General features: G+C 40.9%; 1 protein-coding gene and 1 pseudogene across 4 annotated transcripts; one reads left to right on the top strand and one right to left on the bottom strand.

Annotated features, from left to right (window-relative positions):
• The first annotated feature begins 497 nt into the window (after positions 1-497).
• Positions 498-4,609, top strand: LOC139303616 (hyaluronan-binding protein 2-like; annotated as a pseudogene).
• A 70-nt stretch (positions 4,610-4,679) lies between these two features.
• Positions 4,680-22,931, bottom strand: nrap (nebulin-related anchoring protein). 4 transcript variants are annotated; one of them, XM_070926799.1, is made up of 44 exons: positions 22,866-22,931; positions 22,200-22,294; positions 21,948-22,035; positions 20,456-20,560; positions 19,735-19,902; positions 19,648-19,683; positions 19,503-19,610; positions 19,241-19,345; positions 18,966-19,073; positions 18,767-18,874; positions 18,496-18,603; positions 17,913-18,029; positions 17,074-17,178; positions 16,751-16,858; positions 16,354-16,458; positions 16,088-16,186; positions 15,837-15,941; positions 15,621-15,728; positions 15,400-15,507; positions 15,098-15,295; positions 14,889-14,993; positions 14,687-14,785; positions 14,499-14,603; positions 14,266-14,373; positions 13,949-14,106; positions 13,350-13,503; positions 13,135-13,239; positions 11,849-11,947; positions 11,462-11,566; positions 11,233-11,340; positions 10,835-10,948; positions 10,545-10,742; positions 10,183-10,287; positions 9,815-9,913; positions 9,591-9,695; positions 9,386-9,493; positions 8,889-9,200; positions 8,690-8,794; positions 8,108-8,206; positions 7,892-7,996; positions 7,664-7,771; positions 6,929-7,240; positions 5,938-6,093; positions 4,680-5,819 (listed from the first exon to the last, which is right to left on the bottom strand). In XM_070926799.1, the coding sequence occupies exons 1-44, from the start codon at positions 22,929-22,931 to the stop codon at positions 5,529-5,531; spliced, it is 5,511 nt and encodes a 1,836-aa protein (XP_070782900.1). In that variant the 3' UTR covers positions 4,680-5,528. The 4 variants fall into 4 exon arrangements, with proteins under 4 accessions (XP_070782900.1, XP_070782901.1, XP_070782903.1 ...); XM_070926800.1 differs by lacking the exon at positions 19,648-19,683 and having other exon boundaries at positions 19,804-19,930; positions 20,457-20,560; XM_070926802.1 differs by lacking the exon at positions 19,648-19,683 and having other exon boundaries at positions 4,680-5,762; positions 19,804-19,911.
• Positions 22,932-24,095: the final 1,164 nt, after the last annotated feature.

Here is a 24,095-nt window from a genome sequence, read left to right on the forward strand (position 1 = left end):
TTGAACATAATGCCCTTAATTAATTAAACATTATTTCATGCAGTGTCTCTTGCATAAAACGGTCACCATGTATTTACAGTGTGTTGCCTTAGGAGCACCACCACAGGATAAATGAGTCGTACTTGTTAGTCTTTGGTGTACTCCTAGTTTAATGTTTTCTTGGTCTGATATCTAAAAGAGAAAGAAACTCAAAACAAATGCAAACAATTCTGCCAGTTTTAATTAACTGAAGAGATGCAAAGTGACATTTTGCTTGCAAAGAGTTTAAAGTTGAAATTGACAGGCATTACTTAAAAGCAAATAAGACAAGGTTAAATAAATGAAACCACGGTGCAAAACAAGTAAGTAAACACACAGCAACTCCCACACAATCAATGCTGCTGGCTAAAGATTGACAAGTATGAGGGATGAGTGGGAAATCAAGGAGGTTTGGGGGATTATAGTCAATCGCTGGATCTTCAGTCTCCTACATTGTGCTGAGAGTTACACACAGCACCATGTTGGCGGCCCTGCTCATAAGCCTGAGCGTACTGAGTGCTCTTGGACAGAACCCGGATGTAAGTTTCTCAGTATCTTTGTGAATTAATCAGCCAGGATGATTTCTGTCATGGTGAAATTAAAAAAAGCTTGTTGATCTGTTCTCTACTGTGATTTTGTCATTTCAGCTGGACGACACCTGGTGTAAGAATCTTTTCTACAGTCGATCTGTGTTGTGACGTGCTGAATTTAGGCAATTGCAACTAAAAATTGTGTTTGACAACTGTTGACTTTCTTGCAATCTTAGGATGTGTTTTGTATTTGTCTTTTGGCTATTTGGTTTCATATTTGTAAGATATTTTATTAAATCTTATTTCACTTATTTCAAAATTTTTTTTTTACGTATATATAATATAGTTTGATATTTGATATTGTTATTATTTTCTTTTCTTGTTCCCTGAAAATGGATCCTAACAAGACTTGATTCAGTTTTTTAATTCACATAACAGATGACTCATTTGAGTGCTTTGTGTTTTAAAACTCCAGTGTTTAAACAGCTCTCTGTTCTCGGCAGACATAGATTACGAATATGACTACACCACCAACGACACTGGCAGTTTTGATTATTCAACCGACTGGTTGTATGAACTCATTGAGGAGTCCAGTAAGTGGCCCAGGACAACTCTGTGTGATTGTACATGGTGTTACCTCTCAACATGTAGACTCATACTTTCTCCCTCCATTTCCAGATGCTTGTGATCCAAACCCCTGCTTAAATGGTGCCTCTTGCCAAAGTAAATTGGACACAGAATTCACATGCTTATGTATTGAGCCTTTCGTAGGGAAGAGGTGTCAAAAAGGTAAAGCAATAGAACTGCAATTTCTGATTCATCTTTTCTATTTAACCTTAAATCTCATTTGTAGTCTCTTTCACGGTCAGTAAAGCTTATTGCAACATCTTAATGTTTATGCACAAAGTTCACATGTGGTCAGTTTGAGTTAGCCTACTTTTGGTGGCTAACTTTTACTTTTGATAACCTGTGTTGAATATCTAGTGAGAAATATTTGCGAGAACGCCAGATGTGGTCATGGTGACTGTGTCGTCAACCTAAATAAACATCCATTTTATGAGTGCAAGTGCACACCTCCCTTCCAAGGACCCGACTGCAACTCAAGTGAGTATCCCAAACCCCATCTTAAGATCTTTAACAAGATTTAAAATGATTTTTTGACAAATGATGGCTTGAGCAGGACATTACATTAAGGAAACTTTTCCAGACGAGAGACAGTAATGAAGTAATTTCACCTTTAGAAGTAGACATTTTTGGCAAAATGGGCCCAAAAAAAATAACTGAGGTGGCCGATATTCTTCGAGGGCCCCAGAATCCCTTGTTACACCCCTGCTAATGTGCACTATTAAATAGTTTATGTCTTGTCTGTATTGTCAGTGCCAGCGTCGCCCTGTGAACCCAATCCTTGCCAGAATGGAGGCTCTTGCATGAAACGGAAGAACCGCTTCCGCTGTGCTTGTGCTGACGGCTACACTGGAAAGTTCTGTGAATGTGGTAAAGATTTTATAAACTCTCACTGACAGATTGTCATTGCTGATGCTTAACTTGGTGTTTTATGGATAAGCAACATAAAAAAAATTTGATTTTGGATGTTAAAATATTCCACTCCTGTGCATTTATTTATTTTTTTGATTTTGAGCTAATTTCAGCTTTTCTTCTTATCATGTTGTATAGCTCCCAGTGACTGTTACGTGGGAAATGGAGAGACATACAGGGGTGTTGTCAGTATGACAGAACAAGGACAGGACTGTATGAACTGGAATTCCTATTTTATTTTGAAAAATGGCGAGGATCCTTTCATCATGTACGCAAACTTCACTGGCCTGGAACGTAACAACCACTGCAGGTATAGTCAAATCATATTTTCATTATCTATCATTTATTCAATTTCTTAAAAATGTTAAGCCATTATGAGTAGCATTTATGCAATTATAGCATCTTGGAAACAGAACAATTTGAAAATGTAGCTTTAGATCACATTTTCATTTCTGAATCCATGCCTCCATATGACTTAAAGAAAAAGTCAACAATTGCCTTCTATTGCCAAATCAGGATGTACAGCCTTTTTAAATGATCACTATTGATTATTATTATGACATATTCATATTCTTTCTTTCCTTTTCTGTCCCTAATCCAGTAGTTTTATTATTTATTCTACGTTTTAGGAACCCAGATGGGGATGACAAGCCTTGGTGTTTTTTTAAAAAGCGAGGCAAACTGGATTGGAACTACTGCAAAGTCAAGAAGTGCCCTGAAGGTGATCTTTCTCTCTCTCTCTCTCTCTCTCTCTCACACACACACACACACACAGAAACAATATGTACTGTGCTCACTCTCCTCTGATGTTCCTCAGTCCCAGCCACTCCAGCCACACCAGTCAAACCACAGCCAGGCTCTGCCCCGTTCTCCCAGTGTGGGATATCCCAGCCTTTTCGCACTAGTAGGATTTTTGGGGGAACCAAGTCTTTCCCCGGCGCCCACCCCTGGCAGGTGTCCGTGCAGACCAGACCCACAGGCTCACCCAATAAGTTTAGCCACTATTGTGGTGGGATTCTCATCTCATCCTGCTGGGTCCTCACTGCTGCCCATTGCATGTAGGTTTTGTATGTTGTTTCTATGCCATTTCCAGTTCATCATTCATTCTTCTACTACAAGCTAACTTTTTTTCCCCAGTGAACCTGATGTTGATTACCAAGTGGTGCTGGGAGGAGTGAACATAGACAAACAGGAGGAGAGCGACCAGAGGATCCCAGTGATACAAACGATTGCTCATGAGAACTACAGGGAGACTACCGCCGCACTTTACAACGACATTGGTTTGTCACATTTATCAAATATAGTGTCATTTTTAACCTAGAACGACCGCAGAAGTAAGATACACATTTGGCAGATGTCTTATTATTTCAGCTAGTGTGAAGCGTCTTTTCAGGCCTCTATCGCATATTAGCTGATGTAATACAACACATGTACTGTACTGTATATAGTTCAAGTTCAAGTCATTAGTTTTATTTAGTTTATTTCACTCAGAATGTCATTATATTATCATCATCTTTTCTGATAATGCATAAGGAATAAAGTTTTCATGCTTTGAGATCTTACATTAGATTTTTGTAAGTTTATAAATCAAATGATTGTTACTTGCTGTATGTGCTCTTTTCCTGTGCAGCTCTGCTGAAGCTCAGTGTTACAGACAGCCCTTACTGTGCTAAGGAAAACCGCTTTGTGAAGACAGTGTGCCTATCAGACCAGACCTTCCCTGCTGGAAAGGAGTGTGTGATCTCTGGATGGGGAGCCACTGAAAACCGTAATGAGCTACAAAAGTCCTTTCATGTCAAAGAAACAGATTATTTTAATAAACAAATAATTCAGTATTGCATTTCCATAGAGTTGTGGGACTTACAAGAGACATGAATGGTCAAAACAGGTCTGCAGAGGCCGAGACGTCCCAACATTTAGTCTCTAGATTGGTTTAATCTCCAAAAGCACTGGATCTTACATTTCCCATAAGGCCGCTTGTTTCTCACTCTCATCCACTCCTCAGGAACTTACAGCAGCCAGCTGTTGAACGCTCGTGTTCTCCTGATCTCTGACAAGCGATGCAATGCTCCTGATGTCTATGGAAGCGTACTGGACTCCAGCATGCTCTGTGCAGGGACTTTGCAGGGGGGCATCGACTCCTGTCAGGTGTGCATGTTTATGAAGGGCTGTTCATACATTCACATGGCTGCCTTCAAGGATATTGGTATTAAATCTGTAGTGGAGGAACGAAGAAGATGATCCAAACATGATGTTTTAGATACCTTTTTTGCCACCAGTCTTGTTACACGTGTGTAAGATTAATTATTTCCTCAGTGGCCCTTTATGGAAAATATTATATTCTTAACTTGCTCTTTTGAACTCTGCAGGGTGACTCAGGTGGACCCCTGGTGTGTGAGCAAAATGGCACACACTATGTGACCGGTGTGGTGAGCTGGGGCGAAGGCTGCGCCCTGAAGAACAAGCCTGGTGTCTACGCCAACGTCCACACATTTATCAGCTGGATCAAAAGCAGGATCAACTGAGCATTAGACTACAATAGTTAACGATATTTATCTTGGGAAGAAAAACAGACTACAGATTAGTTTGCCTTGAAAAAAAAACAGTTTATTTTTTATCAGCGATAAAACCAAGCATTTACTCCCAGCCCAGCTTTGAGTTAAAAGGGGCACCAATACAAACTCACGAAGCTGAACCTGCCAGACAAAATGTAGGTCACACATTGTTTCAGTAGGCCTGCACTTCTTTCTCACTGAGCCTGGCTCAAAGTGCACTAGATTAGCAGAACCCGTAAGAAAACTGCTGTTTTTTGCATGGCTGCAACGAGGTTTCATCTGCGCCTTGCAGCATGTGTTCTTCTCAAAAGATAAAAAAAACAACCTCTGCAGAGATGGCCATGTAGCAATCTCTGGTCCAGCTTCATGTCTTTTAAACACACTCAATATACAAAAGCAAAATGCAAACTTTCCATTTGATATTTCATACAGGACCACTTTTGTCCTGAAACAACCTGAATTCAGTTTTGGTATTCTTGATGTTTTGCTTGAACATGGTCCTCTAGAGGTGATTTTAACCCATTTAGGAGTTTTGATTAAATGTCAAAAATACCTTGCATTGAATCTGAAAATAAAGCTTCTTTCTGAGTTCCTTTTTGATGACCACATATGTTGACAATCCTTTCAACTAACTTAACTTAAGTCCTGTCCTGATTCAACATGCTTAATCCCCCTTTGCAATCGTTTTAACTACAGTTCATTGTTGCACCTACAGTAGCTCTGTTTGACGTTGGTGTGGCATCTTATGTAACTACACAGTCACAACAGTCATTCCATCAAAGTAGATACCAAAAACACCACCTGTAAAGTAATCCACTCAGTAAAAGTTAACCACACTTTCTGAAAGTGGCCATCTTTAACGTTCTCTAAACACTATCATCTATAAAATCTATGCGTCTTCTATCGCAGCAGCTTTACTAGACATCTTCACTGTGTTCTGGAGGGCAGCTGATGAGGAGGTGGAGGAGGTGGTGCTGGACTTCTTCTCCATGGATTTGAACGAGGTTGTGGTGGTGGTGGTGGACTTCTTCTGGACGGTCTGGAAGGTCTTCTTCCTCTTGACGTGAAGGACCTCCATGGCGTCCATGTTGATGCCTTGATGAATTTCCTCGCTGGTCTCCACCTGCTCTGAAGTCTGCTGTTGCTGCTGCTGCTGCTCCATCTGCTGCTGGCGATGCAGCTGAAACAAGGACATACAGAAAGTTATCGTTTTTAAAGATTGTACATGAATTGTTTGTCCTATATACAAAACGTTTGTCTATAGTAAATTACTGCATTCATCTTCCACGTTCCCTCACCATCATCATTTGCTGATACTTTGCAATAGCCTCATCGGTGCTGACTCCCTCAGCCAGCCCCAGCTCTGCAGCCCGGCGGGCGAGCTCGGCCTTGTGGGAGCCGGGAGGGGTCCAACCCGCTCCTTTCATCCAGTTCAGGTCTGACTTGTAGTTCACCTGCAACAAAAGGCAGCAACAATTAGAGTGGTACATTGATACTATGGGAATCACATTTTGTTGAAGTGGGCCTAGAAAACAAACAAGTGGATGTGGAGGAGGAGAGGAGTTATCCTCTCATCCATTTCAAATGAAAGTGATCTAAATGAGCAGTGGGCCCCTATTTTATTACTCCTTCCTAGTTTAAAAGCTTTTAAAATTTTTTACATTTTAAATCAATTGGGCATTATATTGTCAACACATTTGACAACTTGACAACTTTTGCAATGTATTGTCAATGTAAGCGCTGGCACACGCGTTTTACCCCAAAACCAAAAACCAACCAGTATTTCTACACTTGAACACTACACAGCCCGACACTGACATACAGCAAACAAACAGCTGCCTATTTACACATCCAGTGGATATGGAGCAACATCAGCATTCACCATGGAGTCGTGTTTCTGGCCACCTGATGAATGTAAGTCCAATATTCTATCCTGTATGCTGCTGAAACAATGCAAATTTCCCCGCTGAGGGATTAATAAAGGATTTTATCTTATCTTAATATTCACTCTCCTTTTAGCTGTTTTTGGTCTCCACCAACTTCCTGAGGGAAACATCTGGCTCTTTAGCTGCTAAATGCTCCACTGTGTTCCCCAGCTAGCTGCTAACTTTGTCTGTCCACCATTTGGTGGAGGGAAGTTTTATCTCGATAAAATTGGATGATTTAAAGAATTCTTCATTGTCACATACATAGATAAACAAATTAATACATGGGAATGTAATGATGACACTGGCAAAGCCACTCGAAAAAACCTTTTAACCAATATGCTCTACGTGCAGGATAACTTACATCACTCTGCAGCTTGTAGGCCTGCTTGGCGTGCTTGACATTGAGCTGCTCGGGGTCACAGGTGTAGTCGTGGAGCTTGTTGCGGTAGGTGAGGTCACTGGCCTGAGCTTGGCTCTTTTTGGCCTGCAGGAACTCGGGCTGGTCGGCGTGGATTTTGTAGTGGGCCCGATCCTCCTTGGACTGGCGTTTATACTCCAGGTTGCTCTGGAGTTTGCTTGCTGCCAGCGAGTGCACCATCTTAGGGTCGTCCTCCACACAGCGCAGCCCCACCTGCTGGCCCTTCTCCTTCACATGGGACTCCTTGTAGCGGAACTGTAGAACAGAGAAAGACACAACATTTACAGCTTGATTAAAGTTGACAAAATGTAGTTTTAGAGTTTTAAACTAACAGCGGATTAAATTTACATGCAGCTACTTCAGAATGCTCTGCCTTAAAATTTTAATAATAATAAAAGTTAAATACTTTGATTGTGCTAATTATGCTACATCCAGAATGCATGAGCAAAACGTCAGCCTTTACTACCTCAGTAGTAAATCATTTTTGTGCTGCAATAAGATGACTTCTAAAGTCATAAAGAGGCCCAACTGTTTTTTCACCACATTATGATGCACTTTAAAAAACAAAGGTGCATATACAGTAAGAGCTGCTAATAAATCCTAATTTGTGCTTCAAAAATGTTTCAAGTAAGACTGAAGGGACTCGTGTGACAAACTGAACTCATCACATGAACTCACATCACTGGCAATCTCTCTGGAGGCCTTGGCAGTTTGGAAAGGAATAGCATCCAGCCTCAGGTCATAGCCCGATGTCTTCACCTGCTCCCCAGACGCCTTGTAAACTTTCTTCATGGGAAATAATTTTGAGGATAAAAATGTCACAAAGTGATATCTGCTATCTTTCCATGTGGATTTCAAATCATCTGCTTGCATTTAGTTATGAGACGTATCTGAGGCGTGCCTTACATCGCTAATCTGCTGGGCATTCATCTTGGCTCTGACGAAGTCTGGATCATCTGGGTGTAAAGTGTACTTATGCATGTCGTCATTCTTCCCCAATTTGTACAGCCTCTGCAGTGCAAAGATATGAGCAGGCAATCAACATCATCATTAGTAGCTACAATATTTGTTTTTGATTTTATATAGAATGATTTCTTAAGCATGTTTATCTTTTCACCTCACCTCACTGCACTGTTGGTAGCTCGTCTTAGCGTGGACAATATCAGGAGAGTCAGCCACTGAGGTGAACCTCAGGCTGTCTGGCAGCTGACGATACTTCTTCTGCATGAGGGACGAGAAGACCACACACGTTTTCATAGTAGGAAATACAGATGGCCATGTGTGACAATCGGTCATGTTTCAAGTGAAATGTACTATAGGCTTAATTCAGTGAACTTGTCTTGAAAAAAATAGATATGGTCAGTGGAAAATTCAAGTGCAACGTTACAATTAAACACAAATATAGATATCTATCAGACACTAGATGATTTTTTTTGGAAACAACAAAAATAAATAAATAATTAAAGGTTTCAGCAGTGTCACCCAGATGTTTTCCTGGCAGTTGAAGGCTTTGAAACAGCAAATTTACCGAATGATTATATATGTATAGTTAATTGAATAAATATCAAAAATCCAAAAAACATTTGAGAGATATTTTTGCTTTCTAGTCATAACACTTTGAGGGTTTTTAAAAATCCTGGCTACTGCCCTGTATACGTTAATACACATATATTCTAATTAATACCATTTGCCACATGTACTCACATCACTTATGAGCTCTCCGGCCTTCTTAGCTGACTCCAGCTGAGGTGCACCCACACCGTCCCAGGCCACTCCTTTCATGTAATTGAGGTCTGACTTGTAGAGTTTCTAGACATAAGGCAGTAAAATGTGTCAGACAAATTTAAACATATCAGCAATGTCCTTTTTCCCCTCCCATCCCCTCCTCGTCCACACCTCTCACCTCACTCTGCAAGTTGTAAGCCGTTTTGGCCCACTTGACCTTCATGTCATCAGGAAGCACCGTGTACTCGTGCAGTCTCTTCCTGTAGTCCTGGTCGCTGGCGAGGGCCTGGGCGTTCTTAGCCGTCACCAGATGAATCATGTCTGGGGTGAGGTTGTACTGCCCGCTGGCCGTCAGTGCATCCTTGCGATACTCCTGGTCGCTGGCCAGCCGGCCCGCCTGCAGGCAGTGCAGGAGACGCGGGTCGTCCAAGACGCTTTTGACCCCGATGTGCTTCCCTTTTTCCAGCAGGTGGTTGTGTTTGTAGTTGTACTGTAGAGACACAGGAGTGATAGCTGGAGTTTACTGCATCTCAAGATTAAATTGAGGCCTGATGTAAGGCCAACCTTCCAGGACGAATGCACACTAAGCAACATCTATACATTTTGATGCAATTCAATGAATCTATAGACTTTTTCACTTGAGCAATAACGTCTTTAAGTCTAGCGTGATCTTACATCACTGGCGATGCCTGTGGAGCTCTTGGCAGCCTGGAAGGGGATGTCCTGCATGGTGAGTTTGTAGCCCTGAGCTCTCAGAGTGTGCCAGGACTCTCTGTACTTGATCTGGAGCAGAGAGACAGACAACCAATGATCATTGACCCTAAAATAACACACGCACTATATATTATTACAATATATTGTATGGTGCATAGGTCACTACCTCACTGAAGTTGGCTGCATTGATCTTTGCTTGTGTAATCTCTGGTCTCTCAGTTGTTATAGTGTAGTTGTGCTGGTCATTCACCCCTTTCTCTTTGTACAAACGCTGGGAGAGAGGGATACAACACATTTTATGTCTTTCTAAATGATAGCTGTGAAGTATTGAAATAGAAATAGAATATCTGTTTCTAGAGCAGAACTAAAACAATAAGCTCCTTGTCTCACTTCATTTGTGATCTGTCCACTGAGTTTGGCATGGACGATATCTGGAGAGTCAGCCACAGAGGTGTGCTTAAAGTTGTATGGCTGCTGACGGTACTTTTTCTGTTACAGAAGAAACAACAAAGTTGGTCTCTTTTAGTAGATTTCAAGGTAAATCAAGTCAATGTTTTTTATTCTTAACAAGGAAATCAACATTCGAAATCCAGAAAAATGACAAAGAACATCAACACACAAGATATGTTCATGATTAGATACTATAGATTGGACCTTTTAAGATCTACATGTCGGCAATAACAGCATTAAGTGCTGTGTGTACTCTAAACAAATTGAAAAAGGAATTAAAAAAAACAAAAGAAAAGAAGAGGTCCTACATCACTGATGAGGTCTGTTGCCCTCTTGGAGCCTTCAATCTGCAGAGCCCCAGTGGCGATCCAGGCTGCACCACGCAAGTAGTTCAGGTCAGAGCGATACACGTTCTGTGACAAACACACACATGAAAATACATTCTTTTAACGATGCAATTTTTTCAATTTAACTTTCAAACATCCAGTTGGAATAATTGCTTCTAAAACGTTTCAGTAATAAACAAGACAAAGTATGCAACAACTGACCAATGTTTGTATGTCATGTGTGTGTAATATCAAATTAGAAAGTGTAAATAACAAATTGATGTGGTGCTCCTCTTTTTAAATCAATGCAGAGTAATTATGACAGAAGCTGCTGTCTGTCTCACCTCGCTCTGCAGAGCATATGCTCTCTTTGCCGCCTGCACCTTCATGTCATCAGGCAGCGAGGTGTACTGATGCAGGGTGAGCCTGTAGTCCTGATCACTGACCAGCGACTGGGCCTTCTTAGCGTGGGCGACCCCCAGCATGTCCATGGAGAGGTGGAACTTCGAGAGATCCTTCGCCGAATCCTGCTTGTACTTAATCTGGAGACAGAGGGGAAAGGGAGCGAGAGTTTGTAATGTAATATGTTATTTGAATTATTTTGTCTGCTGAGTTACAGTTAGGAAGCACTTACATCACTCTGTAGCCTGCTGGCGTGGACCGAGTGAGCGATGTTCATGTCATCCTGCAGTCCCTTCAGTCCGATCATCTTCCCTTTGGTCTTCTCAAATTCTTCTTTGTACTTTTGCTGAAATGACAAATCATTCCCTCTCAAGATGTTGTAGTCAGATGAGTAAAGTGAGATGCCGTGTAAAACGTGTCAAGGCATCAGTGTGCTGAATAGTCAATCAAACAAAACCTAAGTATTGAGTGATCTGCTGTTAATGCCATTATACAGACAGGATTTCACTGTTGTTTGAGAGTGCCAGGTAATTTGAAAATGCTACTTCAAGCTGCAACTTTTGCAGACAAATATACTTTAGGCCCACGGTGAAAAATGATACGACATGATAACAAGAAGAGTGAGCTCACATCGCTGAGGATCTCTGCAGATGCTTTGGCAGACTGGAAGGGAATTGCATCCAGACGCAGCTTGTAACCGCCGTCACGTAGCTTCGTCCAAGATTCCTTGTAACAGCTCTGAAAATGCACACCGCAGATGTATAAACTCAGCTCCATGTGGGAAACCTCACACACACAAAGGCAGCTGACTGGATGGGCTGATTGGCTGTTTCATGGATTTTATGTGTGTGAGTTTTACCTCACTGAGGTTCGTAGCGTTGAGCTTGGCCTGAACCATCTCAGGCAGCTCTCCACTGAGCGTGTAGTTGTGCTTCATGTTTTCACCCTTTTCCTTGTACAACCTCTGTAAATTAGAAAGCGAGGCATTACTGATCATCCAGTTTACCTCAGATACCTGATCACGTTCAAGCGCTGCAACGACATGATACCTCACGTTTGTAGTTAGACATGCTAAGTTTGGCCAAAGGTTCAGCCAGAAAAGAGACAAATATACAGCAAACATATCAGCAAGATGAGACAAATCATAATATCTATGATTGACATCAGATTTACTGCATTTTAGTTGCACACAGCATCGTGTGCACTAAAGAAGATGATTGAGAGCAAAAATGACAGCTGGACTTACATCAATGGCCAGTTTGTTGCTGAGTTTGGCCTGGACCATCTCTGGAGTGTCTTCAACACTGGTAAACTTCAGATCACTCACATGCTGACGGTACTTTTTCTAGATTAAAAAAAAACATAAAAATGCCAGAGTGACAAACATCAAAACACTGTCATAGTGAGATGAAGCCATAAAGAAAAACGGGTGTAAGTGCATTTGTTGAACAGTAGAGGGCACAACATTTTCACAAACAATTGTATGTTTTTTAAAATATTCTCTGTGAGACAGACAAATACACAGTCGATATGTAGATACATAGATACATAAAGGGCTGCTCAGGAGAAACTCTGCTCTATTTATGTGCAGTCTGTCATTTCATGGTCTAATGTTGATAACTGACTGGAATGACCCTTAAAATAAGTGGCTGCTTATGAAGAGGTTATGAATAGAGTCTGGTGTTGCCAGCCTGCGCGCTCTTTATGCAACGTTTGCAAGCATTTATAAAAAGAGCTTGTTGACAAAATGCTATTGTGTCACACGAGGACTATCATTTTGCTTGATTAGACGCTAGATGATAATATTTTTAAGAAGAAGATCTCGGCACCAGGAAGCTTTTAGGAAACTGGACTCTTAATGGGGGAAGCTTCACAGCTTTCCCTGACAAGGTCTGGATGGCCCAGATTGAATAAGTCAATACATCCTGTGTTGAAAAAACTGTGATGTAATAATATTATTATTTGTATAAGCAGTGTGGACCCACAAACCTAACCTAACCATTTGTAGAGAAAGAAACAAGGAAAGAAGGAGCCCCATTAGTGAAGCTGAATCTTTTTGTATATGTGACAGCTTCAGTCGCTGTAATCAGTCTGGTCTCTCGTTATAGCCGGCCGGGTGTAGTCCACCTACTTAACCCAGTTTCTGGAGAACAGAAATGGTCTGCGGCTCTTTAAATACACTCTGACCTAAGACGTAAACCTAGATATGTGGCTCCCAGTCGCACGCATCACTTTCTCATGCTGTCTGTGCTAATTTGCCTACATAGTTCTTAATTCTTAGTTAATAGCACTTAAATGTGATTAATCAAATTCTGCATGATAATTGGTTTAAATTACATTTGACTTTCAATACAATTACCACAACTGAGGGAAAAGTTAATGAAGGTCAAGGACAGAAACATGCTGTTGCTCTGGGTTATAGCATTTAACTATATAACCGTAGATACTTATTTTTTTTATTTGATATTACCAAATATTTCATCCCTTAACCCTGCAGCTGATTTCAGCAATGCATTCTGGGTCATAGGTTACCTCGCTGACGAGCTCCCCGGCCTTCTTCGCCTGCTGGACATCCAAAGATTTTGCGGCCTCCCAGCCGACGCCCTTCATCCAGTTCAGATCTGACCTGTACTGTTTCTGAATACAGACACACACGCAGATTTCACTTTCAAATGACGAACTCTTTCCTAAAGAATCACTTTTGCATAAAACAAGTTGCCATTTGGATGTCTAACAATCAGACTTACATCGCTCTGCAGTCCGTAGGCCTTCTTAGCCCAGGCAACATTCATGTCAGTAGGCAGAGTAGTATACTCATGGAGGAAGGTCCTGTAATTGGTCTCCGTTGCCAGGTCTTGAGCCTTCTTGGCGTGGCTGATGTTCAACATATCCAGATAAACACTGGGGAAGAGATTCATTTCATACAATCAATGAAATGACACGCGATTTAAGGCCAGTTCTCGTGGTTTTATGCTGAATCAGTGCTCTTTGGTTATTGGGGTCATTCCCACATAAAAAGAAGGACACTAAAGCAGCTCATCTTGCTTTGGACTTCATCAAGGTGAAGGGCTATTTTTTGAACATGAGTGAAAATGTGTGCTGGCATGAAAGAACAGCAGGTTATTTAGAACGTAACCATCTATGTTTAAGATAACTATGATCTTTAGTCATGACTTTTAATGTTGAATTAAAACCCTTTACCTCTTATACACAACATTCTTTGTGACATTAAAACCAGCTTTAAATCAAATTCTTTCTTACCAGCTACATGACTACAGTTCACTGTCTGAATGACCTTGACTGAAGACGTGTGAAGTGTTAAAGATCCCAAGATCAAGATCCTCACCTGTATTTGGTCTTTGTGTCCTCATAGTCCTTCTTGTAGTCTCGGCCACTCTGTAGTTTGGTGGCCAGAGCGGAGTGGGCCATCTGAGAGTCATCACTGACTGACTTAATGCCAATAACCTTGCCTTTGTTTTTCTCATACTTCTCCTTGTATTTAACCTGAAAGGGGACAAGATATTAGTGGTTTTACCAGTTATACCTGAACCTTGCAGCTATGTACTAATCTGCAAATAATCAATTATTGCACTTGGAAAAAGAAATACTACTTTTCTCCTCAGGCCAATCTTAAAGGTGCAGAGTGTTTTTAGAATAACTCACATCACTGGCCAGGTCTCTTTTGGCTTTAGCGGTGAGTATAGAGAGAGAGTCCAGACGCAGCTCGAAGCCCTTTTCCCTCTGCTTCTCCCAGTTGCTCTTGTACACTTTCTAAATGAAAAAGTAGAAATCTGTGTTACCTTGCATTCATACAGAATATGATACATTATGAAGCTCTTGTATATGCCAGTGCTATCGCATATAATGCTCATTGCGATGAAATTCACTGAACTTACCCCACTGAGAAGGTCAGCGTTAGCCTTTGCTTGTCTGAAGAGGGGCTCATCTTTTGTCATGGTGTACTGATGTATTATCTGCTCTGTGTCTGCTTTGTACGCCAGCTGAAAATCCGGATCAAACATATGATGTGAGAGTGCACCGTAATTAAATGTACACAACCACAGCTTCAAAGTGAAGACCTTACGTCACTCTGCAGCTCCTGGCTCTTCTTGGCATGTTTGATGGAGAGATCGTCCGCCACCTGTGTGAACCTGATGCTGTCTGCCTTCTGACGGTATTTAGTCTGTAAGAAAAAGAGCATACAGTAGATAAACAGTGTGCCTAATACATACAGCATAAAGTTCATTAACAAACTGAAATATGCACACACAAACACATGTACTGACATCACTGAGCAGCTCTCCAGCTTTCTTGGCCTGGGCAATGTTCATACATCCTTCAGTCTCCCAGCCCACTCCTTTCATCCAGTTCAGGTCTGAACGATACTGGTTCTGTGGAGCAACAAAGAGTGTCAAAATTCAAAACCAGGTAATATCTTTTTATAGCATTTACCATTTGAATAACAGATTAGGGCTCCCTTCCTCCCGTCTCTCACCTCGCTTTGCAGGGAATAAGCCTTTTTGGCCTGCTGGACCTTGATGTCGTCAGGCATGACGGTGTAGTCGTGCAGCTTTGTGCGATATTCCAGGTCGCTGGCAAGGGCCTGAGCCTTTTTGGCGTGGCTGAGGTTGATCATGTCGTGAGGAAGGCTGTACTGGGCCTGGCTCTCCTTGGAGCCCTTCTTGTACTCAATCTGAAGTGGTGACAATTAAAAAACACATGCTGTAGCTGCTTTAAGTGTTATATGAGAAAAAATGCATTTGAATGCCTGTAATTACTATTTCTAAAATGACTTACATCACTGCTCATCTTGGCCACTTGAAGAGAGTGCAGAGTCTTGGAGTCGCTCATGTTGAAGCCCACTGCCTTTTCCTTATCCTTCATGTAGGTCTCTTTGTACTTAATCTGAAACACATGGCCGTCTGATTTAATTATCATATTGAATTAAACCTGTCTCTGTCTCACTTAGATTGTATCTCCATGCAGCAGAGAAGAGAGTGTGTTGAGTGTTTTCTTACATCGCTGGCGAGGTCACGGGAAGCCTTAGCTGCTCTGACACTCAGGTCGTCCACGCCAATGTCGCAGGCTTTAGACTTGGTTTTCTCCCACTCCTCCTTATATTTAATCTGGAGCGATGAATGCAAATGATCAAATTATCACTTGAAGAATGAGAAGTGACCATTTGTGACCATGTGAATGACCAAGTGTGAGAGGGAAAGTGTGTTTTAACTTACATCACTGCACAATGCAGCATTGGCTTTGGCCGTTTTGATCTGGGGCAGGTCCTGGGACAGCGTGTACTGATGTTTGGTCTTTTCATAGTCTGCTTTGTAATTTTGCTAAAAGACACATGAATGACACATTCAAACTCTACAGTCAGCTCGGTGCTCAGAAGCACAGTGTGCAGCTAAAAAGTGCTGATAAAGCTGGTGTTAATCATTATCGATCCTCGGTCGTGTAGGTTGTCATCATGATCTTTACTCACCTTGCTGACAAGCTGAGCGTTTTTCCTGGCTAAAATAATCTCAGGTGTGTCTGTCACTGGACTGTACTTGACCTGGTCAATGTGTTGCCTGTAGTTCTTCTGCAGGAGACAATTTTTTACAAATACTACATTACACTTACACAAGATGATTCACCTATCTGAGAAAAATACTTTTACAATCGTAATGTTTTAATTGTAATTTTAATGTAATTTGCTACATATTGACTTAGCTCTGTAAAAAAAATGATTGATTTGAGAGAACTTACATCTTTCAGTGGGTCCAGTTTCCTTTGGCTTTGGTATCCTGGTGTGAGGGTGGCTGGGTAGTTGTACTCACCCTGCTCCTGTTCACAGCCTTGTTTATAAGCAATCTGGAATTTACAAGAAGACTCAGTGATATTACTGGCACAGCAGTTATTCTATTTGTTTGTCAAATTTCATAATTCAATCTTCATCAACCACAAAGTAAACATTTGTCTATAGATTATATAAAAAATGTAATGCAGATCATTTCTATGATTTTTTTTTGTCAGGAAAGAGAATCACAGGAGAAGAACAGCTATTTAAAATCCAACATATCAAGATAGAACACAAAACTGGATCCAAGCAGACCCAGTTTGCATAAAACTAAAAAATTGTAAGTCCGTGAAAAATAATGCTTACATCACTGGCCAGTGTCCTGGCTTTCATGGCATGCATGGTCTTCTTGTCGATTCCTGAGTCTTCATAGTGGCCCTTCATATCGCTGGTGTACTTCTCTTTGTACTTGTTCTTTTAAAAATATAGAAAGATGAAGAAAAATCAGTATGCAGGACTCTCTAATATAACCATAACATCCACACATATGCCCTTATGACGTTCAGTAAGGTCAAATATATAATTTTATAGGTTCTCAACAAGGGGCAACAGGTATTTGTAATATGTAAATGTATAAAAACAGCAATGTGAAATAAAAGATGTTGATTGAAAAAGTGTATCATACTTACATCACTTGTGAACTTGGCGACTTTAGCAGCATTTTGAAACTGCGGCGTCTCACAGAAATTGATGCTGTGACCTTTGGTGTTCTCCAGGTCCTTCCTGTACTCCACCTGATAGGACATATGAAAAATGAAGGCAGCTGCTATGTAAAAATTTTCATAGCAACCAGACTTTTTTTGTTGTTGAACAGCCAGATCCTTTGTGACACTATATAAAGTGCCTGCCACTCATCAGTCACCATCACTGACACTCCATCATAACTCAAGAGTCACAGAGACAAACCTTTAAACTTAAAGATGCTTTGCTGAGTTCAACAACGACAGCATGGCAGCATTTAACTTGTCAGTCCCTTCACCACTAAAATACCACACAGGGAGATTTTTCACAGACAAGCAAAAACTCCTGTGGTTGAATAATGTTTCAGTGTGGTTTTTAGCGGAAGGCCAGACTCAGAATAGATGCTAATAGCTAACATTTATATGTCATACTACCAGGGCTCAGAATAGATGGTCAAAAGTAAAGCACTGTGTCCCTGTGTGAGGTAACATTAGTTTGACGGGATGTCCCGTGGCCTTGGAGGTAAGCTGTAACCTCACCGGACAGGCATGTCAGAGATGCCGAACATGCAAGTAGTGTGGCTTCATGTCTGGTGGAAACTGACACAGTATGCTTAATGTTTCCAGCTCTAATACAAACACACACACACTGAGCAGCAACATTTTTATCTGGAAAGGCTTTGTCTTAGACTTTACGGTAGATTTAATGCTAACTTCCTGGATAAAGCTAGAGATAAGATAAAAGGCAAAAGTACTGACTGAAAATCTGGTCTGACTGACAAGCTCACCTCACTGACAATCTTGTTGATCTTCCGCGCGTTCTTCAGAGCCAGATTGTCCTCGGACGTCAGACTATGGAAGTGTGAGGTGCCCTTCATCTTGTTTAAGTCCTTCCTATATTTTAGCTGCAATGGGATGAAAGATGATTCAGTGCATGTAGGAAGACAACATGTTGTATTTCTGTAGGATCAGGAGATCAGTTGTGCACACATACATGCACACAAACAGTGAGTCTAATTTAGTCAGGGTGGAGAGTTTAAAGAATGACAACATGGGGAGGATCTCTCATTGTCGTCCCTCATCTATTCTGCCCAGTGATGACAAGGCCGGAAGATGGACGAAGCTTACACTCTACACTCTGCAATGTTTTGACAGCCTTTACAACCAGTTCACATGGTTATACAACTGATGCAGGCTCCCTTTTTAACTCCACAAAAGACAGACCAGCCTTCCAACTACTTTAATGTTAGACTCAACATGTAGTGAAGTCTCATTAAGGGCCTAAACTATCAAAAATATGGTATTTACAGTGTTTATCTGCACTTAAGGGTTTGTTTTGGAAATTAATGCCGCTGTCAGGTTGATACTCACATTACTAGCATTTTCCTGAGCCTTCTTTGCAAGATGATAACCAGGGGTGATCATGGCAGGGAAACTTCCTTTGCCTCGTTGCTGCTCATACTCCTCAGTATAGGCAATCTGCAAACAGAGGATAACTTATTTCATTCACTTGTAATACCAAAAATACCTTCTGTTGCATCCCTTGTCTCTCCCTGCAGCACATTTTCACACTATTGATTAAATGGCAAGAGGCGTTTACGTTTAAACTCATTGATGAAACAGTTAAGAGTAAACTCTTTACCTGGCTGAAGTTCTCTGCATTTTCTTTGGCGTGAACTGCTTCAGCGACCGCGGCCTCAGCGCTGGCTTTACCCTTCATCTCCTGTTCGTACATCTGACGATACTTTATCTGGTAGGACATAAAAGCCATTACCAGCTGATGGTCAGGGGTCTGCAACTGTTTGCGTGCATATGTGTGCATCTTTATATTGTCTGCTTACATCACTGGCCTGCTCACTGGCCTTCTTTGACATCTTGTATCCAGGTGTAATATGTGCAGGAAAACTCCCTTTACCCCTCTGCTGCTCATACTCTTCTGTGTAGGCGTACTGCAGGAAGAAAAAAAAACACAGTGATGTCGGTTTTTTAATTTAACAGTTACTGAAAAAGACAGCTTAATGCAACCGGTGTCGTCAGTGACATCGAGTCATATAAATGAAATAAAACAGGCTCGGATATAATGAAATCATCATGAAAGACTTAATGAAAAGCTTACATCGCTGACAATTTGTCCTTGTTTCTTAGCCAGAACCACCTCTGGGGGGTCAACAAACGTGGTGTACTTTGAAACTCTCTCCTCATGTCCTTTTTTATATTCCAGCTGAAGAGAAAGAAAACAATTAGCTTGCTTTGGCTCCTTGGATCAACCACAGACACATTTTCACCTAAAGGAATTGGTTGATGTGAATTATGAGAGTTTCACCTCTGGCTATGTGGTCCAGAAAGATTCAAGAAAGAAATTAATTACAACAACTCACGTTACTGGCCAAAGAATTGGCTTGTTTAGCAGCCTGGTAACCTGGTGTGATCATGGCAGGGAAGCTGCCTTTTCCTTTTGACTGCTCATACTCCTCCGTGTACTTCACCTGCCAAAGACACACTAAATCAAACAGGGCATTTGACCAGCATAGATAGAGATTTATTTTCTTTTTTAATAAGCTGTTTACAAAATCCATACTAACAACAGAAGCACTTTATTTATTTAAAGACACAATAACGCCATATTTCGGTTTCATAAAATAACAGAAGCCTTTTTGAGGGAGAGAAATGTGTACTCACATCACTGACGGTCTTCTGGGCCTGAGACATCGTTACTATCTCCTGGTTGGTCACCATGCCTGAGTACCATGTCTGCTGCTGTGAGAACTCAGACTGAGACTGAAAGGCCTGTTTGGATATGGAAGACAAACCATTCACGAGACAGGTAATACTTTAGCTTTCATGCCTGTCGGACCTTGTTAAATCAACCACCCAACTTCTTCTCTGGTTTATTAAAGTGGCAACTTCATACAGTGCAAATAAATCTGTGTCCACACAGCAGAGTAGTCAAGACAAACAAACGATCAAACGACCAAATTCAAATCCTATACCAAATAGAACAGAGAGAAGATGAGCTTTAATGAATCAACAGTGACAGCCTAGTAAAATGAGTTACTCTCCTCCATGATCACTCAAATCATACCAATATTTCCACATCCATTACAATGAAATCTTAATGTTGGTTATTTGGAGTAATGCCTGCAATTACTGCATACTATAACTTTGATGTTTGCAAAGAAGGTCAAGGATTCTATGAACAAAAAGGTAGAACTGTAGGATTGTTTGCTTTATATATTAAAGATACGCAAAACAACCACTTATTTCAGGAAACATCAGAATTTGAACTCCCCGTAACTGGGTGTAATGGCCAGTTGCTCTACCGGGAGCTCACCTGGCTGGCCATCTGATTGGCTAGACGAGCCTTCTCCAGCTCCATGGACCTCATGTCATGGTGGAAGGTGGACATAAAGCGCTCGCCATCTTCACGATACTTCAGCTACAAGTGCACATAGACGACAAGCATTAAGCCAAGGCCAGCACACATCTGCACATGCGCACACTGGATGTGTATTTACAGCTTCCACTTTACAGCATTCACTCAGTAGTTGAATGCTGTAAGCACATGTATAAATCAAGAAAAAAAAACTGTCAGCTCTGACTGGTATTACCCCGACTTCTGATACATAGAGCCAAACATCGCTCTATTCTTATGTTGTCAACTTCAAACCAGACAACCTGAGCTCACATGCTTAATGATGAAGGGATAATATTAGTGTGCAGTTATTAATAACTGAGATGTCCCAATCAAGATGAAGGTGGACCTGCCAGGAAAGATCCAGAATGAGTGATGAAACTCTGAGCTGTCTGCTAATGATCCTTAAGCTGTAAAAATGTTCAAAACTAATATTAGAATAGTTGTGTTGAAGGGGATAAGAGACAGCACTGATGAGTTAGCATCACCACTACAGGGCAATAAACATGTGACACAACTTTCTATCAAAACTTTTACTATGAGACCAAATTTTAAAAACTCTCTAACAAACAAGCTCTCATATCAAATATCAACAAGTTAAGTCCTATAGCGCTCTAGTGGAATATAGCAGTGGATGATGAGCTAGCCGATTGCTAATATAAGCATAAGAGCGCTGCATGAACTCGTAGACACAGACAGGCAAGAACAGGTGGCAGGGCAGAGGAGAGGAAGGGATGTGAGGGCTGTTTTTCCTGACGTATAATTTTAGCCCCCTGAAGCATAAAGTGGACTAAGCAGAGGGGGGTGTCTCGCCTCTGTCACGGGAACAGAAATAACCTGAGCCGCTCTCTCCATTCCACACCGCTGCCGTCACCGTGGACTCAGAGCAGCCGTCCACCTCTCTCTCTCTTCCACCCATAAAAGAGGGAATGAGACCTTTTTCATCTGACAGTAACGGATACATCTGGTTAGGGTCAGATCTTTCTGGCTGTATGTGTGTTTGTAGGTTAGTAGATCTGAGTCACCTGTGTGGCTTCCAGTGGTGTTGTGTCATAAATTGAAGGGCAGAATTGTCCATTTCCAATTACATTTTGGGGTTTGAAAAAATATTGTTGTACTAAATGCGAATAATATTGGTATGCTATTACAAATTTAGGTCTATTTAAAGTAAATTGTAATGCATGCATCATCGTTTAAAAAACAATGATCTGAACCAATACAATGACCACTATGAATAGCAATCTCCACAGTAAACCCAGTCATGACAAACCAATGATAAATGGCCATTTCACTCATGGCATGCTCTGTGACTTGTGTCAGCCTGTCAACAAAACGCCTTGACTCAGTTCAAGGCCGAAATATTTTGTCTCACGTTGCTGCTTGTGTGTTTTTGCGTGTGACATCATCCTACCTCACTGCTCGCCTTGCTTTGCTTCTTTGCGTTGATGTTGACGGGGGTCTCGTAGACACTTGTGAACGTGTTGTTCCTTGGATTGTGTCTGGAGGGATGGGATACAAAAATGGCCATCATTTCAATCACCAATTTTGAGTTCATGGGAAAAAAGGGATCTATTTTCACACCAAAATGGCTCCTAAAGATAGATTTTTAATTGTTTTTTGGGATTATGCCCAAACAATAAATTGCAAGGCGCCTAGTACTTACACAGAGCAGTATGGCCTCTTCTTGTGGCTGACAAAGTTATTGGCAGTGAGCACCATCTTACAGACGTCACAGTGAAAACATGCTTTATGCCAGTTCTGAGGGAAAAAGACAAATCACATTATTTTAAAGAGATCCTTAAATTCTAATCTCGAAATTCAGAAACATGACGTTAATCTAGTTTATCATGAGGAGACAGATAACATCAGATTAATATATCTTTAATCTTTAAACAGGCCCAAAATAACGGCAGCAATCACAGCTTGATCTTCCAACTGGACTCGCTGACTTGTTCTTAAATATAGCTTTTATGTGAGTGTTAAACTGTATACCTCTCGTTTTCTGTCACACAAGTTAGATTTTTTTTCTCATTACAACAACCAGTCAGAGCAACAAGGATGTTTTTCATGCTAGCGATCTATAAAAAATGTTACAACAGTAATATTTCTGTGGAAAATGCATTGTTAATAGTTCTATATCAAACATGTGCTCAGATCCACAGCATATTAAAGAGTTTATGTTAAGAAGGATGCTATTTTATATCCGAGTAAATCTCATGTAATTGAGGTTGATTGTTATTATAAAACATCTACAAATGCCTCAAATTTCACCCTTTTACACATTTGTTGTTGACTGAAAAAATAATAAATCACAATGTTTCCGTGTTACCTGGTCAATGCAGTTGATCTTCTCAGCTGGGTAGACCACAAACCCACACCTGGCACAGGACTGCATGGTGAATGCGTGTCCTTTTCCCCCCAAAAAACCTTTAGGAAGAATATCAGAAGAAGTGAACAAGTGTGAAAAAAGACAAGAGTCAGGTCAGTCAGGCAGTTTACAGTTTGGTGGAGGAACTGGCAGTGACTTCCAGACAGCCGTGATAGTACGTCTCCTTTGGTGGTAAACTTAGCTCTGTGACTGTCAAACTCTGAAGCTCTCTCTTACTTGACACCATGTCCCATGATGGACCAACCCCCTTCCCTGTACCATGCTAGAAGACTGGCTGAGTCCAGCTGTCTGTCTGCAAGAAGAGAGAGAGAGAGACAGAGAGAGATAGACAGAGAGTTCAGATGTCACTGTACATGTGTAATGTTCCTGAGTTAGACAGCTGGTTCAACTTTGGGCATCTCGCCATGACAGTAAGAGATAAAAGAGTAATACATAGCGTAATAGTCTTACTTAGCTTCATCAGCTATAGTAAGTATGTTGACACATACAAAGAACTTAATTCCCAGTGGACAGACAAGAAGAAAATAGAGACATACAACTAAACAAAGACAATAAAGATAAGCAAACATAAACATACAGCTTCATCCACAAAAACAGGAATGAATTCCTAAAAAAAAAGTCATGGCAGCCTCATCAAAGTACAAAAGTTCCTCAGGATCAAAATCGTATTGACTTAAAGGAAGAGTGGTGTGCAGCCTTTGCATTGTTTTTAATCATTCAGCCACTATGACAAAGACTTTTATACCTTTATACCTTGACAAAGCAATGTGACATCTTGGGGAATTCATTAATTTTTTGTGGAAATTGATTGCCTACTTGTGCATCCATAAAAGTGAGTGACACAAATGAAGATGGAATAAATAGTGTATGACTTGGGCATGTGTGGCATGTATGGTCTACTTGGACTAACATTTGATAATATGTACACGTTATTGAACATGTCTATCTAACTACAATTAACGTAATTTGTAAGAACAGTACCATGATTTGCTATTACAGGGTATTAAATAAGGAATAACCCTGTCAAACCAAAACAGTTCAGGGACTTTGCATAACTGTGGTAGTGAACCAAGAGTATTTATTTGTTTTATTATAGTTTTCATTTTACATATATGTAGGCTACAATTGTCTATATTCTGATCATTAGAGTTGTTTGTCACCTGATATGTT

Source organism: Enoplosus armatus, chromosome 20 (genome assembly GCF_043641665.1).
Source record: "Enoplosus armatus isolate fEnoArm2 chromosome 20, fEnoArm2.hap1, whole genome shotgun sequence".
Taxonomy (NCBI): Eukaryota; Metazoa; Chordata; class Actinopteri; order Centrarchiformes; family Enoplosidae; genus Enoplosus; species Enoplosus armatus.